This window comes from Cucurbita pepo, chromosome 11, assembly GCF_057944985.1.
Source record: "Cucurbita pepo subsp. pepo isolate OVF chromosome 11, ASM5794498v1, whole genome shotgun sequence".
Taxonomy (NCBI): Eukaryota; Viridiplantae; Streptophyta; class Magnoliopsida; order Cucurbitales; family Cucurbitaceae; genus Cucurbita; species Cucurbita pepo.
Window position 1 is genome coordinate 16,835,258 of NC_141808.1, and position 19,739 is coordinate 16,854,996.

Genomic DNA, 19,739 nt, shown 5'->3' on the forward strand with positions numbered 1-19,739 from the left:
ACCATTTCAGAAAATGTTTTTTAGTATATTTGATTAATTTTCTTATATACATTTTTCTACGCTAATTTTATTTACTTTTATTTATATTCTAGAATCTTCTGATTTTATAATAAGGTTTAATAAACTACTATATATTTACAAAATGAGGTTAATGTTTAGAGGACTACAAATACATATATATTTTTAACTCCTTTCTCCATTCATCAAAACAAAATAAAAAAATAGGGGTTTTTGGAAATTAGATGTATTTTGAATTTTGTGGGCAAGGAATTTGAATGGAGATGGTGAAAATGTTTTTGAGGGTCGGTTTTGTCATATCATCAAACAGCTCCAACTACCATCTGCCTGTTCTTCCATATCACTGGAGCCACCAGCATCCATACTACAAGAACAAAAATAATTTATTCACAGCTTCTTCGGGGTGTTTCAAAATAGATTTCAAAATGGCTTTCAGTTTTTAAATGTATTTTTTATAAATATAGATTTCAAAACCAGACTAGAAAACGGAAGGGTTTTTTTTTCTCCTTTTTTTTTCTTTGTTTTAAGCTTTTCTGGTTTTCTATTTTGTTATACCAAACTCATTTGATAAAAACTACCTTTTAAGTTTTCAGTTTTTGAAAAATAGATCAAGAATGTTATGTATTAGAAATTTCCCTTTTTCTGTTTTTTTATACAACTATGAAAGGATAATTTTATTATAAAAATAAAATATGTATTTTTCTTACAAGGAAAATTCAGTTATTTGAGTTGTAAAAATTAGAAATACAACTATGAAAAGATAATTTTATTATAAAAATAAAATGTGTATTTTTCTTATTTTATTATAAAAGAAAAATGCGTACTATCATAAGAGAATTGTAAAAATTTGAAAAGAGATTTTCAATTTTTCTTGAAATTAGGCATCGTTGAAAAATAGCATTCTAACATTTTTTAATAAGAAAATATAGGCAATCATTTTCTTTTCCCGAAAATTAGATTTTACAATGTCGAAAACAAAAAACAGAGAAAATCAAACATTTTTTTGAAAGTAAAATTGCAAAATGAGTAAAATAGAAAGATAGACATAAAGATATGTTGGGGAGAAATAGTGAATTGTAAAATAAACCTTTAGTAAGTGTTTTGAACAATAGATCTTTAAGTCAATTTTGAAAACTAGAGCTTCAATTTTTTTTTTTTTTTGAAAAATAGTTTTTTTTTTTTTTTTTTTTTTAAAATAATGACCTGCTATTTTAGTTTTGAAAAAGCAAATTTCAAAATTTAAAAACATAGATTAACAAACAAAAACATGGTTTTCAAAAGAAAAAGACAATTTTAAAAAACGAAACGCAAAAACCACAAAGGGCATCAGAAAAGAAACTTACAGTAAACACAGACAGCAAGCCATTCATTAACAATCCTAACCCAAGTGCTTGTCCACCCGACATCAATTGTCCACCTGCAGGGTTCAAAACTGATCATCAAACCAAATCAAACCCAACTTATTCTTTAACATAAGGTCAGTCATAAGTTTAATGGGCTAGTTGGAATCTGAGTCGACGAGTGTATTAACTATTTAAAGAAAAAATATTTGGTGGATTCTGAAGTCACAAGGAGCAAAGAGACAACACTTAGTGGCATCTAAAAGCTTGGTTATTAATAGTGCAAACAAAGATAAAGACATGGAACTTAATGAATTCGGATTCGTCAAGTGAACTGCTTGTGTTCTAAAAGCAGCAAGATTTGGTTGCCATTAAGTCGGCCTTTGTCATAATAGCATCGAAAGATGAAGAGGTGACTTTTGCTAGTGGATTTTGTAGAAGTTTATTGCTAATTTTCATGTGTTTGAAACGGTTAAGAACCACCATTCTCAAAATCATTTCTTGAAACGGTTAGGAATTACGATCCTCAGCTATAAATTCATGATCTTCCACTAAATTAACTAAGTATTCATTCTCAATAATCCTCTACAAAAACTAGGATTATTTTTTTCTTCCCAAGACATGTTATTAAAATATATGATAAATTAAAAAAAAAAAAAAATCTGTTAAAAAATATCTATACCCTTTTTAAACTATAAATTACTCCTAAAAAATCGGGTAGAAATAAGTTTATAGTTTTTATTATTTAAATAATATATTTTTTTTATTATAAAAATTTATTATTATATAAATAATTGAATAATGTAAGGTAAATTTATTAAAAAAAATTATCACTAAAAAATATATATTTAAATAAAAATAAACATTTTTTTTTATCAAAAACAATTATTAGAATTTCCTAATATTTTGAGCGGATAAATATGAAATTCATTTTTTCAGGGAGGTTAAAAAATGAGAAATCTTTTGTTTACTCAATTATATAATTGAAAATAGTATTTTTTTTTTCTTAAGTAGGCTTTTTATAAATGTTTTAAAATTAAAATAGAAATCCAATAAAATTTTAGATTTTAGATAGAAACTAGAACTTAAAACATGTATGGAAATTATCTAAAATGACCTAAAATTTCATTCCACCTATATATATAGCTTAAATTATATATTATATATAAAAAAAAAAATCCATGAATTAATGGACAAAAAAAAAAAAAGTTGTGAAGTGGGGGAGACGTACTTTCGAATGGGATGATGCGTATTCCAACCAATCAAAAGCATTGCAAAGTACATTGCTCCGGTGGCGAAAACCAAGTGGAAAAAACCATAGCCATAAGGGACATCATCTTCTTCGTCCTGATTGTCATCCTTCCTGAACTGCAGCTTTTATCAATTAACTTTTCCTTTTTCATGGAGGGAATGATGATGATGATGATGAAATAAAGCTTTATTAAGAGTGGAGAACGCACCTGGAAGCATTTGGAGTCTATTCCGGTGGAGAATGTTGCTATAACCATTGCGAGTACAGCAACGATAAAGCTCTGTCACACGCGTTATGATTGTTGAAACTTGTGTAAGAGGTGGAGAAAAATAGAATCATATCACAAAAATAGAAAAACAAAAATATATTTATGTTATTTGGACTTAATTTTCTGTCTATTGAGTTTTAGTACAAACTTTTATACCAAATCAAACATAGAATTAAATCTTGGAAAACTAAGGTATTTTTGGAAGTAATTTACAAACAGATTCTTATAGGGCTATTATTGCTTCCTTAGGAATGTATTTCAGAGCTAGAAATTGATTGAAGGAAAATGAAAAGTCTTACTATAATGGTAAGCCAATCGGTTTTGGTTGAAGTCTCTGCGTTTCTGATACATTTACCTCCTCCTGGTTCACTGCAAGTTAATTCTCCAAGTTAGAAGCACTCTCAAAATTCCTAAAACCATTATAAAAAATTATTTCAAACTTAAAGCAAATTCCTAAAACCATTATAAAAAATTATTTCAAACTTAAAGCTTAGATTGATCAGAGCATAGTTCAGCTCAACTATTATACATTTGACAAAATGTTTGAATCTTTACTCATTATTTCAAACTCAAATTCAATAATTAGAGCATAGTTCAACTCAATTGTTACACATTTGAATCTCTATCTACTTCTAATTATTTCAAACTCCTTGAGTTTCATTTAGGTATTAATCGGAGGATAATTCGATTGAAGTACTTATGTCCTAAAGATTAGATATTCGAATCTCTATCCATAAATTATTGAATACATACATAACTACTAAATTGACCCTTATGATGACATTGAGAGATGGGGATAAAAGAAGATCATCATACCTCCGAATGGCACACCAGCAGATAAATACTATATAGAGCCCCATCAGACCCGGAGTCAAGATGCCAGCATTCACCTGTTGTGGTCTTAGTGTTAGCAGTCATACATCAAATCATTCGGTTAAAGAGAAGTCTGAGAATGGATGTGTAAAATCGAAATTAGAACTTACTTTTGGATGGAGAGAAACACTGGTCATGAGTTGGAGTAATACCAATGTCCACGTAATGAAAAAGATATTGAGAAGACAAGTCGGCTGAGGCACATACCAAATGTACATCGAAATGATCCCCACTAAACAGATGACATATGCCATTGTTGCAAGTAACATGATGTGTATTTGACTGCAAGAAAAGTAATGTCATCTATACCATTTCTCATATTCACTGAATCTTCAATAGACCAGTCTTGGTTATAAAAACACAAACATCAGTTCAGGCTATAAGAAGCAACTGATGTCGCTGTGCTTTCCAAGTGATAGGGGCATAAAAACGAAATTATGCCCCCCAAAAATTTGTCAAAATGTCAAGAATTAAATTTGACTGTCGTATAGTATCTTCAATTAAAATTTTCAAGATTCTTCTTTTATTTGAATATATATAGACATGTTCATTTTTTCCTGTAAAAAACAATTCAGACCTGCAAAAAGTACTCCAAATTGTTGAGTACTTCAGAGCAAAGTCATAACTGTAATTTTCTTTTTACAATGAATGAGGTAGCGTAGCTTACCATCTGTCTGCAGCCTTGTCGGACTGACAACAATCATTCAACCATGTTATAAAGCTTATCACGCTTACAAGCTGAATCAGGAGGAAGACCCTGAAAATGGTAAATATATTAAACGTCATTTCAAACAATTGAAATCTACTTGTTAAATTCAAAATCTATTACACCAGCTTCTGAAACAAAATTTGAAAGGTTGGGTAAACTTTGAAGTAATGTACATCGACGAAAAAGGAAGTACCCGGCTCCAAAATGTGCAACGTCCCCTGCAAAAATAGGCATCAGAATTTTTTAGGTTAATTTAAACTCGTTTTTTGGGGGGAAAGGGTGGGGAGGACTGACCATATAGCCGAATAACGGTGGCAGGAAGCACAAAGGGAATGATTGTGAAGGCAATCCACAAGATAATCTTCGCAGACCACCATCCGGAATGCCAAGTACTTCTGCGTTCTCGCATCTTTGAAGTGCCAGTCGTAGAAAGAAACATGGTGAAATAAAATATCTAAAATTGACGTTAAGGACTAGATATTGACCTTATCTTGAAATTAAATTATAACTCAAAGATAGAGCTGACTCAGTGAAGTCGATATTCTGTAACGACTTCAAATATATGTAGGATACAAAGCAACCCAAGCTTACACGAAGAACACCTTCAGCACCTAGACAATCACGCGCCCCGTGACATCCTTTTAATCCTATGTCCATTCTCAACACGTGTTAGATTTCAACAATTAGTTGTAGAAGATAATGGCATGTATAAAATTTTGAAATGCAATGCATTGCCGAGAATCTAGTCCACAGGCTAACTATTAAGAGTTTCTTTTTCCAACGCTTCGAATATATGTCTATAAATGAAAATAATATGCAGAAAACTAAAGTACATAACATTAGTTTCACAAAGAATAAGGCAAGAGCAGTGATAATTAGAATCAGTACTACTAAGGATAGCAATCAAACAAACGATCCTTTCCCTCCTTAGTTACTTTTAAACATGTTCAATAGATGAAAATGGCATTAAATGATATCTGAAAGATATATGTTTCATTGTGGACATGAAGCTGCATTTAAACAATATAAAGCAGAGTCGGTTGGGCTGAACAGAAAACAATGGAAATAGTAGTATCAGTCAGAAAGACGTGAACACATATCTGAGTTTAATAATCAATAAATGGTTGGGAAGGAAGAAGTCTTACTTTCCATCTCCGTCAAGGCGCCACGGCCATAATCCCGGACAGCCCAAGCCAACAAATTAGCAATTAGAAACATTAGAGCATAAATATATCTTGCCATCCAAGGATTGGACCCATTGCGAAATTGGCTACACCATGTATCAACCTTGAATATGCGGCGACCCTCATCGGAGCTTCCTCCGCTGCTAGTCTCCATGTCTACTTAAGGCAGGCTACATTTCGTCCATTTCTCGTTGAATAGTGTAATCAAACTGGGTTTCAGCCCTGCTTGCTTATCTCCCCTGGAGCAATTACAAAGAGTTCAAGGAATCACAATACTAAACGTAGAAACTAAAATTGTGAGTGGTTGAAAAATTGAAAATTACAGTTTGAGATCTGGAATATGAAGTTATGAAATTAACTTATTACTGCGTGCCTTATATCCTTTTTCGTTCTCGAGATCTGTCATGTTAAATCTATTCAGTTTGTGATGGATCAAATCAACACCATCAAAGACATGTTAGATGGTATGATTTAATTTCAAGTTTCAACAGCGATCCTGTGCCGCTGCCAGACTTCTATCTAAAAAGAAATTAATTAATAAATAAATGTCACATGCGCCTTTCTGCGATCAGCCAGAAACCCGAAATTTCAACTCCATATTCCAGAAAAGCTGGTTCGTCGGGATACGTGCGACAATCATCATCAAGTTTGGACAATGGATACAAAAGAGACTATTTCTTGGAGTGTAAGTCCGCTGCAGGGGAATAACTTCTACCTAACTCCTTCTCTGACGATTATACCCCCGGATTGAACTTAAATTAAGGCTACAATAAAATGAGCATGAATACTTTAACTGTCAGCTGGGTAATTGCATCTGTGTGGGCTCGGCTCTAGGATTCAAGGCAAGTTTCTCAACGCAGTACTGTACAGGCATGGAAAAGCAGGCACCGCAGAAGACCAAATTTGAAGCAAAATGATTCTTGGTTCCTCGGTTTCCCTACCGATGCCATTGCTTTACTTCAAATATATATCTCGATCAAATTAGTCTCCGGAAAGGCGATCTTAACATTTTTCAGGATAAGAACTTCTTACGAACTGTGACCGTACATCGTTATCTGATTGTGATAAACATAGATCCGATCGCCTTAGAACCTTTTTCTTTATTCAGACTGAACAGGAAGGACGACTAAATAGGATAGGAAGAAATATCTACCGAAGAACCTTTTCGTTGGCCGGCAACGGAGAGTAAAGAAAGAAAGGAGAATAACTAAACTTCTCACAGAGGAAACCAACTTGACGAAGAAATGCAGCATCGGTAAGAATTAGTTCCGATTCCATTTCAAATACACGATTCAGATACCAAAATTTCAATTGCAAATACTAAAACGATCCAACACCACAAAACATTTGCAGTCAATCCGAATACACATTTAAGAGCGAACAGTAACAAAACATATCAACTAAAACGATCCATCACCGCAACACATTCGCACTCAATCCGAATACAGCGAACAGTTACAAAGCATATAAACTAAAACGATCCATCACCACAACAATTTCGCACTCAATCCTATTACACAGTTCAGAACAAACATTTATCGAGCATATAAACTAAAACGATCCATCACCACAACAAATTCACACTCAATCCGAGGACACATTTCAGAGCGCACAGTTATCAAGCATATAATAATCAGCAGTTACCTCATCAGAAAACAAAGCTTAAACAATTAAACGAACTATCCGAAGAAGAAGAAGAAGAAGAAGAAGAAGAAAATGCTGGAGGAAAAAGATGAAGAACATACATACCTGCAACGGAGTCAGTTACCGAAGTCGAGATCAGAAGATTGAAGAGATTGAAAATGTCAGTGCAGAAGGTCTATCTTCCGCCTCCTTCCTCCGCAAAAATTCTGCATAAAATCTCTCCGGAACGAAGAAAGGAAGCAGAGAGAGAATCTGAAAATTTGTTTAAAGCCTTTTAGAAGTTGAATTATGAAGAATGAGAGAGAGAGAGAAAGAGAGAGAGATTGCTTTTACGGAGGTTTGCTTTGCGGTTCTTTGCTCTGTTTCTTTTTCCCGCCGTAAGCTTCTGTTTTCGCTTCGCCCTCTCCCTCCTCGTGACGTCCCACCTTCTGAACTAAATTTCAGCTTTAAACCGAAAAAGCGGCTTATAGTGCTTCGTGAATTTATACTTTGAGTTTATTTTCTTCCTCAACTTTTGAAATTGCCTATTTGGTCCTTTCAACTTTTGAAATTGCCTATTGGTCCCTAGCCTTTTAAATTTATGTTAAGGGCTCTCCTCTCATAAATTTTAAAATTTTAAAATTTTAAAATTTTAAAAATTAATTAATATAGATTTAAATTCTTATCTAATTAAACTCTAAACTTTCAATTTTTTCATTTTTATAATTTTCTTATTAATTTCTTTTTTGATATTTATTATTAAAAAAAAGTCGCACTCCACAAATTAATTTTTCAATCTTAATTCTTTGAAATATGAAATTAAAACGAGAACTACTTTTTAAAAATGACAAGGAACAAATTTTGTGATTTTTCGTAATTTGAGAAGAAATCGTTCACGCGCAGCTCCAACAGAAGTAATAACAATCAAAGCCGTAGGTGGGTATTAAAATAAAGGGGAGCACCTTGCTATCATGAAAACGCCAACTGTTACCATAGTAGTTGCATGAATCAAAGCGGATACTGGAGTGGACCCCTCTATAGCATCGGGTGACCAAGTATGTGATCCTATCTGTGCAGATTTCCCAGCAGCACCAATAGGAAGCGAAACTGATTGCAAAATAAGGAAAATCGGTCACATTAAAATTACCTTCTCGAGAGGTCCGTTTGATATCACAAAATTGCTCAGCAACAGTCAGACAAGTGGGGAATGCTGGGGTAAACCAGAAAAGTTTGAGTAGAGCCGGATCTAAATGTTGGCTAGGTAAGCGTCCTGTAGTAAGAGGATTTTAAGCATAAAATCATCATTTTCACAGATCTTGGGTGACTCGTCGATAAAATTGATGATTGTTCATATTAAAATATTGAAATAATTTTGAACGATGACGAAATTATTTAATTTCGATGGAAACCCGAGACCGAAACCCTAAGTTACTTTGGCAAGCAAAGGTAGTGGATGAATGTTGGACCCAAAGCTAAGTTAATTAAACACAATAATAACGTTTCTAAGCAATAATTGAAAGATTGAAAAGGGAAATAGTGGTGTTGTTGTCAAAAGTGGTGAAATATTATTAAGAAGACAAAAAAAGAGTCAATAATGCTCGAAAAGAAAATGGCTTTTTCTATATAAGGGTATTTGAGACATTTCATGTGATGGTCTCAATCGAGGACAATCTCAGCTCTATCACTATCAGGTCTCTACACGATCTATTAAAAGGCTTGTCGTGAGCTTTGTCAAGATTATAACGTCACACGGTGTGAAAAGTACGATCATGACACCTAATATTAGTCTTTTGAACAAGGGACTATAGTGCTTCCATCAGTATACGCTACCGTGGGCACGGATGGTTGTCACACTTGTGTACTCTAATTTCTAGTGAGCTGAGTGATCAATGACTAGCCACGTTACTGAAAACCTAGGAATAGCTGATTTTGAGCCACAACTATTTCTTATAGCTGTCAAGGCTTTTTCGGGGACTAGCTTACTTCCCATTACTCAACAAAGGCTTCCCATTGTCCAGTTCTTTCTGAAATGTGGGATCGTTTTAGATCGTCCCCAAGCAGCCCACTCCCAACCTTCACTCACTCGTCAGGCTGCATCTGAACTACAGTGGCTGAAATCCAAGTCTGAGTCTCGGGCTGGCTGCATCAGGGAGGGGTAGAAGCAATGGATCGAGTGTATGGATTCAATTTCTTCTCGTCCTAGGGATCATCTCTCCTAATCATCTAATACTCAAGTTTCCTATATTGTAACAAGTCTTCCTGTCTTCCTTGTATGTGTGTCCCTCTTCCACGTGTAGGCGTGATTGAAGGTTGATTACATTGAAATAATATTAAATGTAATTTTTTTTTAAAATGATAACAATATTTCACAAATAGAAAATATATATTACTAATAGCAACGTCTCTTTTATGTAAATAATTTATATATTTCATATTTTATTTAGAATTAGGTCATATACATTTTTATTTATTAATGAAACAAAATTAAAATTAAAAAATATATAAATTTTAAAGTTCATACATTAAATTTATAATTTAACCCTTAATTCTCGTGGCTTTCCATTTGTGGGTTAATTGAGTGGTCAAAGAGAGAAAAAGACAAGAAAATAAAACTAAGGAATCTTTTTTTTTTTTGCTGACTAATTTCTTTTATTTGACTATGACCGTTTATCTTTTTATTATTTAATATTTGCTCCCACAATTTATTGGGCACGTGCAAGCACGTGCTTGCTATTCGACCCATACTTTTAAATATATTTAGAATGTTTAGTTTTGTTTTTTTCTTTCACTTTTCTATCTTTTTGAACCATTAATGTTGTTGAAAGCGAGAACTGGTCTCTCGAAGGTTGTCTCAGTGAGATTAGAAATCATCGAGCTTAAACATCGAGAGATGGTTGCCTTGATGTAAGAGAGACCATAAGCTTTGACTTTTAACGACACTAAAGTACTACACGAACACAAGTTCAACAGGTCATTCTAATGGAAAAATCCCGATGAAAGTTTAAATTAAAAAAAAATCTTTATCTAACTACCTTTCAGGGTCAAACTAGGTATACTTAATCATCGCCTACCATTTGAAAGTCCGAGACTGAGAGACAAAATCTTGGACTCATGATCAAAGAGCGGAGAGAGAAGGTAGGTGGATTCATCAAATGATGCACAAGCGAGAACAATTACCGTGCAAATGATGCATAGTTGCAGACGCCATACGACAAACAGGCTTCAGGCTTTGTCCTGCGTGGGTACTGGGCTTGGTCCTAGTTTCTTCTTCGTTCCTCTCCTTTTAAGGTTCTCGAATTGGGTCGAGTTGATCCAATCATTTGCATTTTGAACTTGAACCTTAGTTAAAAAAAATTTGACCCAACCCAACTCGAAACTCAATCTAATCCAATCAAACCCTTATAGTTCGGATTGGGTCTGGTTGGATTCTCGGATTCTCAGGTTAGGTGTACACCCCTAACTCGATGTTCTCAATAACGTAGCTATTATTACATCATTAAAGTATGTTGGAATTTGTGAGTATAAAATAAAGATTAATTGAATTTTTAATAATGAAAAACGTATGAGATTGTGGAAATTAAAACATGTTAAGCAGAAAAGTAAGTGGGAGACAACTCAACTTTGGAACAAACAATCAATCATGAACACAACATATAATCAAATATTTGTACATATTGTCAGACATTTTTTCTTTTTATTTATTTATTTATTTTTTTTTTCCATTTTCTTATGCAATTGTCGGACTGTTCCGATCTGATTGTCGTCCTGGGTGGCCGACATTAGAGCTGGTGATCTCCATTTCAATCCCAAGGTTCTTCGCCTGCTCTTCATTCTATCTTTTGACTTTTTATTTATTTTTTTACAAGAGAGATTAAATTGGTCTTTTATTTTTAAATTATTTTAATTCTAACATTATCCTAATATAAGAAGCTGATTACGAGTCGATCTATTAGTCCTAGCTCCACATCGAGGGAGTACGAGGGGGTGCGCGGGTATGTGGGGGAGGGGCGCGCGGGAGCATGTGGGCAACCTTTTGGATTGAGGGCCTGTATGGCACGCGCATGCTCGGGATTTTATACAATTGGGCGCCCATAGTCCAACCTATGCATCTTTCTCGTTAACACCCAAACTCACACTAATCCAACGCACCCATGTACTCGAGATGAACTTGAATCAAAACCCGTAAAAATATAGGAATTCAAGAAAAATCCTAGGGAATGATTTGGGCTTGGAATTGGGCCATTTTGAGTTTTAGGTCAAAGCCCATATCCGCATCAAAAGCCCAAAGTTTTTTGATACGGCCCGTCTATGTCTGCATTTAAGATTATTACGAGGATTAAAAATATTTGATGTGTTACAAAGATTAAAAATATTTGATGTTTGTATATTTGATGTTTGTAAGTGATGTATGAAATTTGTGAATATTTAATATTGAAGTTTTACAATATTTTAGTTATTTTTAAAAGTAACTAAAAAAAATTTAACCTATTGAGTTGTGATTTTTTTAACATTCTAAATTAAAATATTATATTTAAAATAATTCTAATCGCTTTGTTTAATTAATTTCTACCGGTAAAAAATTCTATAAATATTTTATAAATTAGGACAAAAAAAAAAGTAAATAAGAGTCAATGCATGATCCTCGAGACCTTAATGTGTCGGTATACAACTTAGATTCTGTTGAACATTAATGCAACCGTGCACAAGTAGGTAAGTGTCTCGAGACAAAAAACGAGTCCTTACCAATAATTAAATATATCCTCACCAACTTTATCGACACGTTCAAATCGACAATATTTTCAAGGATACGTTCATTAAACCCTTCGGTCCCGTACTCGTCAAGATTTTGAGCAACAAAATTAGACCATGGGGTATAGATTCATTGGCTAAAATGGTAGTGCCCAAGTTGTCTGATATCTTAAAAACATTCACATAATTTTGAAAAGGAAGAAGTGCAACTAAGATATTATAAAGTACATCAAAAGATTAGTAGTTCACAACTGCTCAATTATTTTGATCCCATGAAACCATATAATATTAATTGGACGGCTCCTTTGTTCCCCTAACAACTTTAGGCCCATGAATAATTAAATAAAATTAATAATAAATGCTTATAATTTCCTTTAGTCAGCTAAATATCAACTCACGACCGATCCCGATTAACTACATAGTCATGAAAAATAGATTTAACTTTGTTGGATGAAAAGAAAAGTCCGCATCGGCTAATTTAGAGAATGATCATGGGTTTATAGTCTAGGAATACGGGAAGCCCAAAGCAAAGCCATGAGAGCTTATGCTTAAAGTGGACAATATCATATCATTGTGGAGAGCTGCGTTCGTCTAACATGGTATGAGAGTCATGCCCTAAACTTAGTCATGTCAATAGAATCCTCAAATTTCGAACAAAGGACTCCTAAAGGAGGCTCCTCGAAAGCATAGTAAAAAATGACTAAGACTCCAAAAGGAAAGGAGTCGAGCCTCGATTAAGGGGAGGAGTACTTTGTTTGAGGGGAGGTGTAGAAAAGTCCACATCGGCTAATTTAGGGAATAATCGTGGGTTTATAATCTAGGAATACTATCTCCATTGGTATGAGGCCTTTTGGGGAAGCTCAAAACAAAGTCACGAGAGCTTATGCTCAAAGTGGACAATATCATATAATTGTGGAGAGTCGTGTTCGTCTAACATGGTATCAGAGTCATGCCCTAAACTTAGTCATGTCAATAAAATCTTCAAATGTTGAACAAAGAACTCCAAAAGGAGGCTCCTCGAAGGCATAGTAAAAAATGACTAAGACTCCAAAAGGAAAGGAGTCGAGCCTCGATTAAGGGGATGCGTACTTTGTTCGAGGGTAGGTGTAGAAAAGTCCACATCGGCTGTATATAGGAATACTATCTTCATTGGTATGAGGCCTTTTGGGGAAGCCCAAAGCAAATCCATGAGAGCTTATGCTCAAAGTGGACAATATCGTATCATTGTGGAGAGCTGTGTTCGTCTAACATGGTATGAGAGTCATGCCCTAAACTTAGTCATGTCAATAGAATTCTCAAATGTCAAACAAAGGACTCCAAAAGGAGGCTCCTCGAAGGCATAGTAAAAAATGACTAAGACTCCAAACGGAAATGAGTCGAGCCTCGATTAAGGGGAGGTAAAAATCTAATTACGTTAAATTGGATTTATTTTTAAGGGGGGAAAAAGTGATTAAATGAAAGTTATTAGGGATGAAAAGTCAACCAACCACCAAAGTGAGTGAGGCCGAAAGAGCTAACAGCCCATGTGAAGCACTCATTCATGGAGGTCCCATTTGCATTTAAATCATACCTTTTTCTTTTGGTGGTAATAACATTATTTTTTTTGTCCATTTTTATAAATTATTTGAATTTTAAATGAAAAAAAAATAAAAAAAATATCAGAGATTTATTACACAAATTCAAAATTTATAACATTTTAAAACCAATAATAATGATGTTCATGAAACATATATATTATATAGTTTAATAATGAATGATAACTATAGAGTAGTTGCCAAGCATTAATAATGGCAATAATTAATCTCTTTTTAATCAATATATTTAAAATGATTATTTGAAAAATGTGAAAATATTTCAAATCAATTAAATTAAATAGTTAAATTTACATTAATTTTTTTTATTTAAATAGTTAATTCTCAAACAAACCTCCTTTTAAATTCATAATAAAAATGTAATGATATTATCAATCAAATTATTTAATTATCAAGTTCAAACATATAAAATTATCCAAGTCATTAAACAATAGGTCCAGATTTTTTTTTTTTTTTTGAGAATTTGAAAATTTAATATTATATATAATTACAATAATAATATTGGTAATGATGTTAGGATCGCACAACAACGCACACTCGATCTAGATAAACACAGAACAGAGTAGAGAAAATGGAAGGAGAATATGGACTAAAAGTTTTGTATCAATGACTACTGATATATAAATAAGAGAGAATATAGATAATATAGAAATATATATATATAGCTTCACCAGATATAAACATCTGCCGTATATAACTATTATACACAGCTATTTACTGACTATTATACACAGCTATTTACTGTTTATGACAATTTACTTTATATGTCATTTACCAAATACACCAAATACAACTTTACGAGGTATAACAGTTGACTAAGCTATACACCAGCCTCGCATAAATTAATTTATGCCCACAACTACGATCAATCATCAGATTAAAAATTAAAAATAATAATTCTATCAATTTAAACTCTATTAATTCATACATTTACCCGTAATTTTGATTCTATTTAATTATAATATTATCACTCAAATAGCTAGAAATAACAATAATTAATTCACTTATAAAATTAAAAAATAGTAATAATAATATTTATTGCATTTTCTTGAGCAGGAATTCGTTTGTAAGATTTTAATATCTCATAAAGTGGATCGTCCTTTTATGCTTGAAGAAGCACACAAGGTCTGAAAATGGAGGGCAAAGGCAATGAATTTGAGAAGAAACCAATTCGTGAGAGGAATCTATAATACAGTAAACTTTTGCCTTATGGCATACGAAACGATGCAGAAATTCAATTTTCTCAGTCTGGGCAGTGAAAACGACGAGACCCAAGACTTGATAAACTAAAGGAGGGGCGTGCGGCAGTTAATTTCTCAGATCTGTCGGATCCTCTCATGGTGGATTCTGGATTCAATTCAAGTTGCAGAGAATCGTAGGGCCATGGAAAACGATTCTCGCTTTTTTGATAGAGCCTGCTTCAGAATCTAAACTAATCTTGCAGTGAATTAGTTTTCATTTTTTTTGTAGTGCTCGGAAGGTGTTCGACGAAATGACCGACAGAGTTTGGTTGATTTATCTGTGCGGGCAGGCGATTTTTCTATGTGAATTCATCAGGTAGTGCAGTAGTTATAGGGTGGATGATCAGATTTTTAACAGATTCCTTGTGCTCGGAAGGTGTTCGACGAAATTACTGAATGAATTTTGTGGATTAAGGTGGACCTGCGTGGGCAGCATTGAGTGGAGTCTACAGACTAGGCATGGAAAATGAAGAGATTTGGCGTGTACGTCACTTTCCTCTCAGTAAAAATAAGGTAACTTCTTTCTCTATCTATCCAATTCTCAAAAGAAAGTTGAAAAAGCAGACAAAATTGCACCAATCAAGGGGCGTAAAAATGATGCGTTTTGGATGAAAAAGTTCCCTGCTAGGCTACCGATTCGTGTGTGGGACCAAAATTTTTCAGAACTCTGGAAGATGACAAAAGGGGGAAAAAGTACACCATTATAATTTTTTCCCCCCAAAAGCTTTTGATGCATTGGGAAAACAACGGCCTAATTCTCAAACAACGGCCTTTGTAACAGTCTTAAGCTCATCGACGGCCTTTGTAACAGTCTTAAGCTCATCGACGGCCTTTGTAACAGTCTTAAGCTCATCGCTAATAGATATTGTCCGTTTTAGTCTGTTACATATTGGTTAGAGAGGAGATTCTTTACAAAGGTGCAGAACTCTCCCAAAGAGACAAAGAGACATGTTTTAAAACGTGAGGCTGATGACAATATATCATGAGTCACTAGTGTTGGACTTGGCCGTCACAAATGGCATCAAAGCGAAACAATGGGTGGTGTGTCAGCAAAGACACTAGCCTCTAAGGGAGTAAATTGTAAGATCCTATATCAATTGGAGAGGGAAACGAAAAGGGTGTGGAAACCTCTCCCCAAGTAGACAAAAGCAGATCTTATCTACCAGTGGTGGACTTGAGCTATAACATGCTTAGACTAAGCCCCAACTATGAATTCTACTACACCCACCTGTGCAATTGTTGAACTAAAAAATCTCGACATCTATAATTTGATGTAACCCGTCAACCAGACTTGGACAAACTCGGACAATTTTCAAGCTGGAATAGTCAAGCTTGAGGGCTTAAACTGCTAGATTGACCAGTAAAATTGATATGGACAGGAAGAATTATTACTAGATCAAACAAAAAAGAAGTTAAGGGGTTGATGTTGATGTAAATTTGATTGAATTGAAAAGAACTCTGCTTGTCTAACTCTCCTTGAACAGGGATATGAATGAACAGGTAGACACCCAGTGAGGTTTGATGGAAGCCTAATGAAAAAGATTCACAACAGGAAAGCAGAGGATTCTGAAGATGAACAGACAGCAACAACAACAACAACATTCAAGGTAATATAATCTGAATTCAGACACTCTGATACAAGTAAATTGTTCATGATTATACTATTAATTGGAAAACAAAAGTATAATGAAGAGAAAAATAACATGAAAAAAGAAGAAGAAAAGAAAAAAAAAACCCCACAAACCAGAAAGGCAGCAGCAGTAGCAGAAACTACTGCTTTCCCATTGTCTCTATACATACAATTTTTTTTTTTTTTTTTTTTTTGTTCTATTTTGCTGAAACATAAACATTCTCTGCGCTTCTTCTACTCTTCTCTGCCATTTATTTCACAAATTCAAATATCCATAACAATTCAAACAAATAAGAAGAGATTTTCCCTCTTACCTCAAACTCTGTGTGTGTAAACAAGGGACGTTTGTAAGAGAGAAGAACATGGCATGGCCACTTTTAAGTTGCAGAAATAAATATAATCCTTAAAAGTCTATATTATTCTTCCTCAGAGGAGGAAAAATAATGGAGAGATTGGGAAACTTTTAGTGCATTGAAGAAGATTTAAAAGAGGGCATGGTGTGAATTTCTCCTTCTTCAGTGCTTGAGTTTGAGGTAAGGTTAGAGGAGGAAAATTTCTCAAAAGAATCAATAGTAGGGTGGAGGTGGGGGAGAGGCGTACGAAACTCCATAGATTGGTGGGAGTGGGCCTTCGTATACAGGTGATGGTGGTGGTGATGCAGGTGGTGGAGGTGGAGATGGTGATGGTGGTGGTGGGGGAGAGTAATAGACTGGCGGTGGAGGTGAATGGTAAACTGGGGTGGGAGGTGGTGGTGGTGGGGGTGAAGGAGACGGCGGAGGAAGGTATTGGATGGGCGGAGGTGGTGAGGGTGATGGTGGGGGTGGGGGTTCATGATACTCAATACATGGTGGCGGTGGAGGTGGAGGAGGCTCTATACACGGCGGTGGTGGGGGCGGTGAATAGACTGGTGGAGGGGGAGAATAGACAGGTGGAGGAGGTGGGGGAGATAAGTAAGGATAGATTGGCGGTGGGGGTGAGTGTGGTGGAGGAGGCGGCGAGTTGGGAGGTGGAGGAGGAGAGTACAATGGCGGCGGAGGTGGAGAGTTGGGCGGTGGTGGTGAATTGTAGTAGTAAACAGGTGGGGGTGGTGAGAACAAGGGAGGAGGAGGTGGGGGAGAGTTTGGTGGTGGCGGTGGGGGTGATGGACGTACACAATACACCGGTGATGGTGGGGGAGGAGAAGGCGGTGGAGGAGATGGTGGAGGTGGTGAGGGTGATGGCGGTGGGGGCGATGGTGGTGGTGGTGATGGTGGAGGCGGGGGTGGAGAGTAAACCGGTGGGGGCGGTGGTGGTGGTGATGGTGGAGGCGGGGGTGGAGAGTAAACCGGTGGGGGCGGCGGTGGTGGTGAAGGCGGAGGGGGAGACGGGGGAGGTGGGGGTGGAGAATAAACTGGTGGTGGTGGAGAATAAACTGGTGGTGGTGGGGGCGGTGGTGAGGGCGGTGGTGGGGATGGTGGAGGCGGCGGGGGAGAGTAAACAGGCGGCGGAGGGGGAGAGGGGGATGGAGGTGGCGGTGGCGGAGGGCGTGGTCGGTAAATGGGATGTGATTCGGAAGTAGGTGGCGAAGGAGTGGGAACAGGTGGCGAAGGAGTGGGAACAGGTGGCGAAGGCGACGGAACAACAACAGGTGGCGGAGAAGGCACCGTTACAGGTGGCGAGGGAGCAACATAAGAAGGACATCCAAAAGAACTGCAATCCACAGGCTTAGACAAGAACGACTTACATTGCCTCTCAGACCGCTGTACCGGCCGCTCAGGTAGACAGTTCCTCCGGTCATCAAAATCCGGCAAAGCCAAGCACGACGGCGCCTCTCCCGTAAAGAAATTGTAAGAGTAAGTGAAGTTCTGCAGATTCGGCAATTTACAGATACTCTCCGGAATCTTCCCAGACAAGAAATTATGCGCCACATTCAGCTGCTCTAAACTCACCATTCCGCCGATCGTCTCCGGCAAACTCCCAAAAAACTCATTAAAACTCACATCAAACACCGTCAGATTCTTCAGAAACCCAATCTCCGACGGCAAACACGATCGAAACCCATTATTCATCAGAATAATCTCATTCAATCTCGTCATATTCCCAATGCTCCCCGGAACACACCCATGAAATTTGTTATTCGCAAGAACAATAACCGAAACCGGCGAGTTCCCGAAATTTTCCGGCAAGTCAAACCGGAATCTGTTATGGTTGATGAAAATGGCGTCCAAATCCTTGTCGAAAAGCTCCTTGGGGACAGTTCCTTCAAACTCATTAAATCTCAGATCCAAAAACTTCAGCTCCGGCAGCTCAAGAACCACCCGAGGGAACTTTCCGGCGAAGCGATTGTTGCTCAGATCCAACTCAAACAACCGCTTCAAGTTCTTGAACTTGTGAGGAACAGTCCCACAGAAGCGATTCGAGTTTACATGGAACAATGCAAGATCCACAAGAAGACCAAGCTCCTCCGGTAAGTAACCGGCAATGTCGCCATGGTTGAGGTCGATACCGGCGACCGTACGGATCGAGGAATTATCCGGCGCCGGAGCACAGAAAACCCCATTGTAGCTACAAACATCAGATCCAACCCAATTCTGAGTGAGATTGAAAGGATCAGAGAGAATCGCTTGCTTCCAAGCTTGTAACGCTATGTAAGCATTTCTGATTCTGTCGTTTTCAAAAACAAGCTTGGGATCGACGGTGACTTCTTCACCACGGTCGCCGAATTCGTCTCTGACGGAAAGAAGTTGGCGCTGACGGATGTAGTGAGCTTCGGCGTCGGTGAGGCCGCGGCCTCGGCCGCCATGGCCGGAAAGTTGAAGAAGGTCGTCAGAAACAGCAGAGGAGAGGCAGAAAAGAGTGCCGAAGAAGAGGAAAATTTGGAAGAAAAGATGAATGTTGAAATGGGAATGGGTCTTCATCTCATATGAGAGACATCTGATTCCACAAATTCCCACTTTCTTCAGCTTTCTTCCTTCCTTCCTTCCTTCCTTCCTTCGCTAAACCCTTTCTCAAAAACAATGGCGGATTTTGCTTTTCTTTTGGGTTTATTTTTTTGCAGGAAAATTCAGAAATCCCTTGTTTCTTTGAGATCTGAGCTTCAAAATGTGGGAGAGAAAGATAAAGAGGGATTTCAGAGCTTTGTGTGTGTGTGTGTGTGTGTGTGTGTGTGTGAAGGAGAAATAATACGTGAAAAAAGGGCCAGCTATATTACAGCTCAAAGCCCACCAGATTCTTTTTTTTCTTTTTTTCTTTTTTCTTTTTCCATTTATTTATTTTCAAAA

General features: G+C 36.3%; 2 protein-coding genes across 3 annotated transcripts; both read right to left on the reverse strand.

The window, feature by feature from the left end:
• Nucleotides 1-115: 115 nt before the first annotated feature.
• Nucleotides 116-7,740, reverse strand: LOC111805416 (uncharacterized). Of its 2 annotated transcripts, XM_023690506.2 has the most exons (14): nucleotides 7,622-7,740; nucleotides 7,394-7,540; nucleotides 5,606-5,883; nucleotides 5,034-5,107; nucleotides 4,755-4,914; nucleotides 4,654-4,678; nucleotides 4,419-4,508; nucleotides 3,862-4,033; nucleotides 3,695-3,768; nucleotides 3,178-3,247; nucleotides 2,819-2,890; nucleotides 2,590-2,726; nucleotides 1,362-1,435; nucleotides 116-382 (listed from the first exon to the last, which is right to left on the reverse strand). In XM_023690506.2, the coding sequence occupies exons 3-14, from the start codon at nucleotides 5,796-5,798 to the stop codon at nucleotides 321-323; spliced, it is 1,203 nt and encodes a 400-aa protein (XP_023546274.2). In that variant the 5' UTR covers nucleotides 5,799-5,883; nucleotides 7,394-7,540; nucleotides 7,622-7,740; the 3' UTR covers nucleotides 116-320. The 2 variants fall into 2 exon arrangements, with proteins under 2 accessions (XP_023546274.2, XP_023546275.2); XM_023690507.2 differs by having other exon boundaries at nucleotides 7,394-7,715.
• An 8,745-nt stretch (nucleotides 7,741-16,485) lies between these two features.
• Nucleotides 16,486-19,593, reverse strand: LOC111804842 (leucine-rich repeat extensin-like protein 3). The gene has a single exon (XM_087128410.1). The coding sequence runs from the start codon at nucleotides 19,374-19,376 to the stop codon at nucleotides 17,046-17,048; it is 2,331 nt and encodes a 776-aa protein (XP_086984536.1). The 5' UTR covers nucleotides 19,377-19,593; the 3' UTR covers nucleotides 16,486-17,045.
• Nucleotides 19,594-19,739: the final 146 nt, after the last annotated feature.

What these genes read in the sequence shown, in the direction of transcription:
- LOC111805416 (XM_023690506.2), bottom strand. Translation starts at nt 5,798, where the DNA reads ATGGAGACTAGCAGCGGAGGAAGCTCCGATGAGGGTCGCCGCATATTC. An exon ending in GACAAGGCTGCAGACAGATG is followed by an intron (nt 4,034 to 4,418) that starts GTAAGCTACGCT and finishes CTTTTCTTGCAG; the next exon opens with TCAAATACACATCATGTTAC. An exon ending in TAGACTCCAAATGCTTCCAG is followed by an intron (nt 2,727 to 2,818) that starts GTGCGTTCTCCA and finishes TAAAAGCTGCAG; the next exon opens with TTCAGGAAGGATGACAATCA.
- LOC111804842 (XM_087128410.1), bottom strand. Translation starts at nt 19,376, where the DNA reads ATGAAGACCCATTCCCATTTCAACATTCATCTTTTCTTCCAAATTTTC.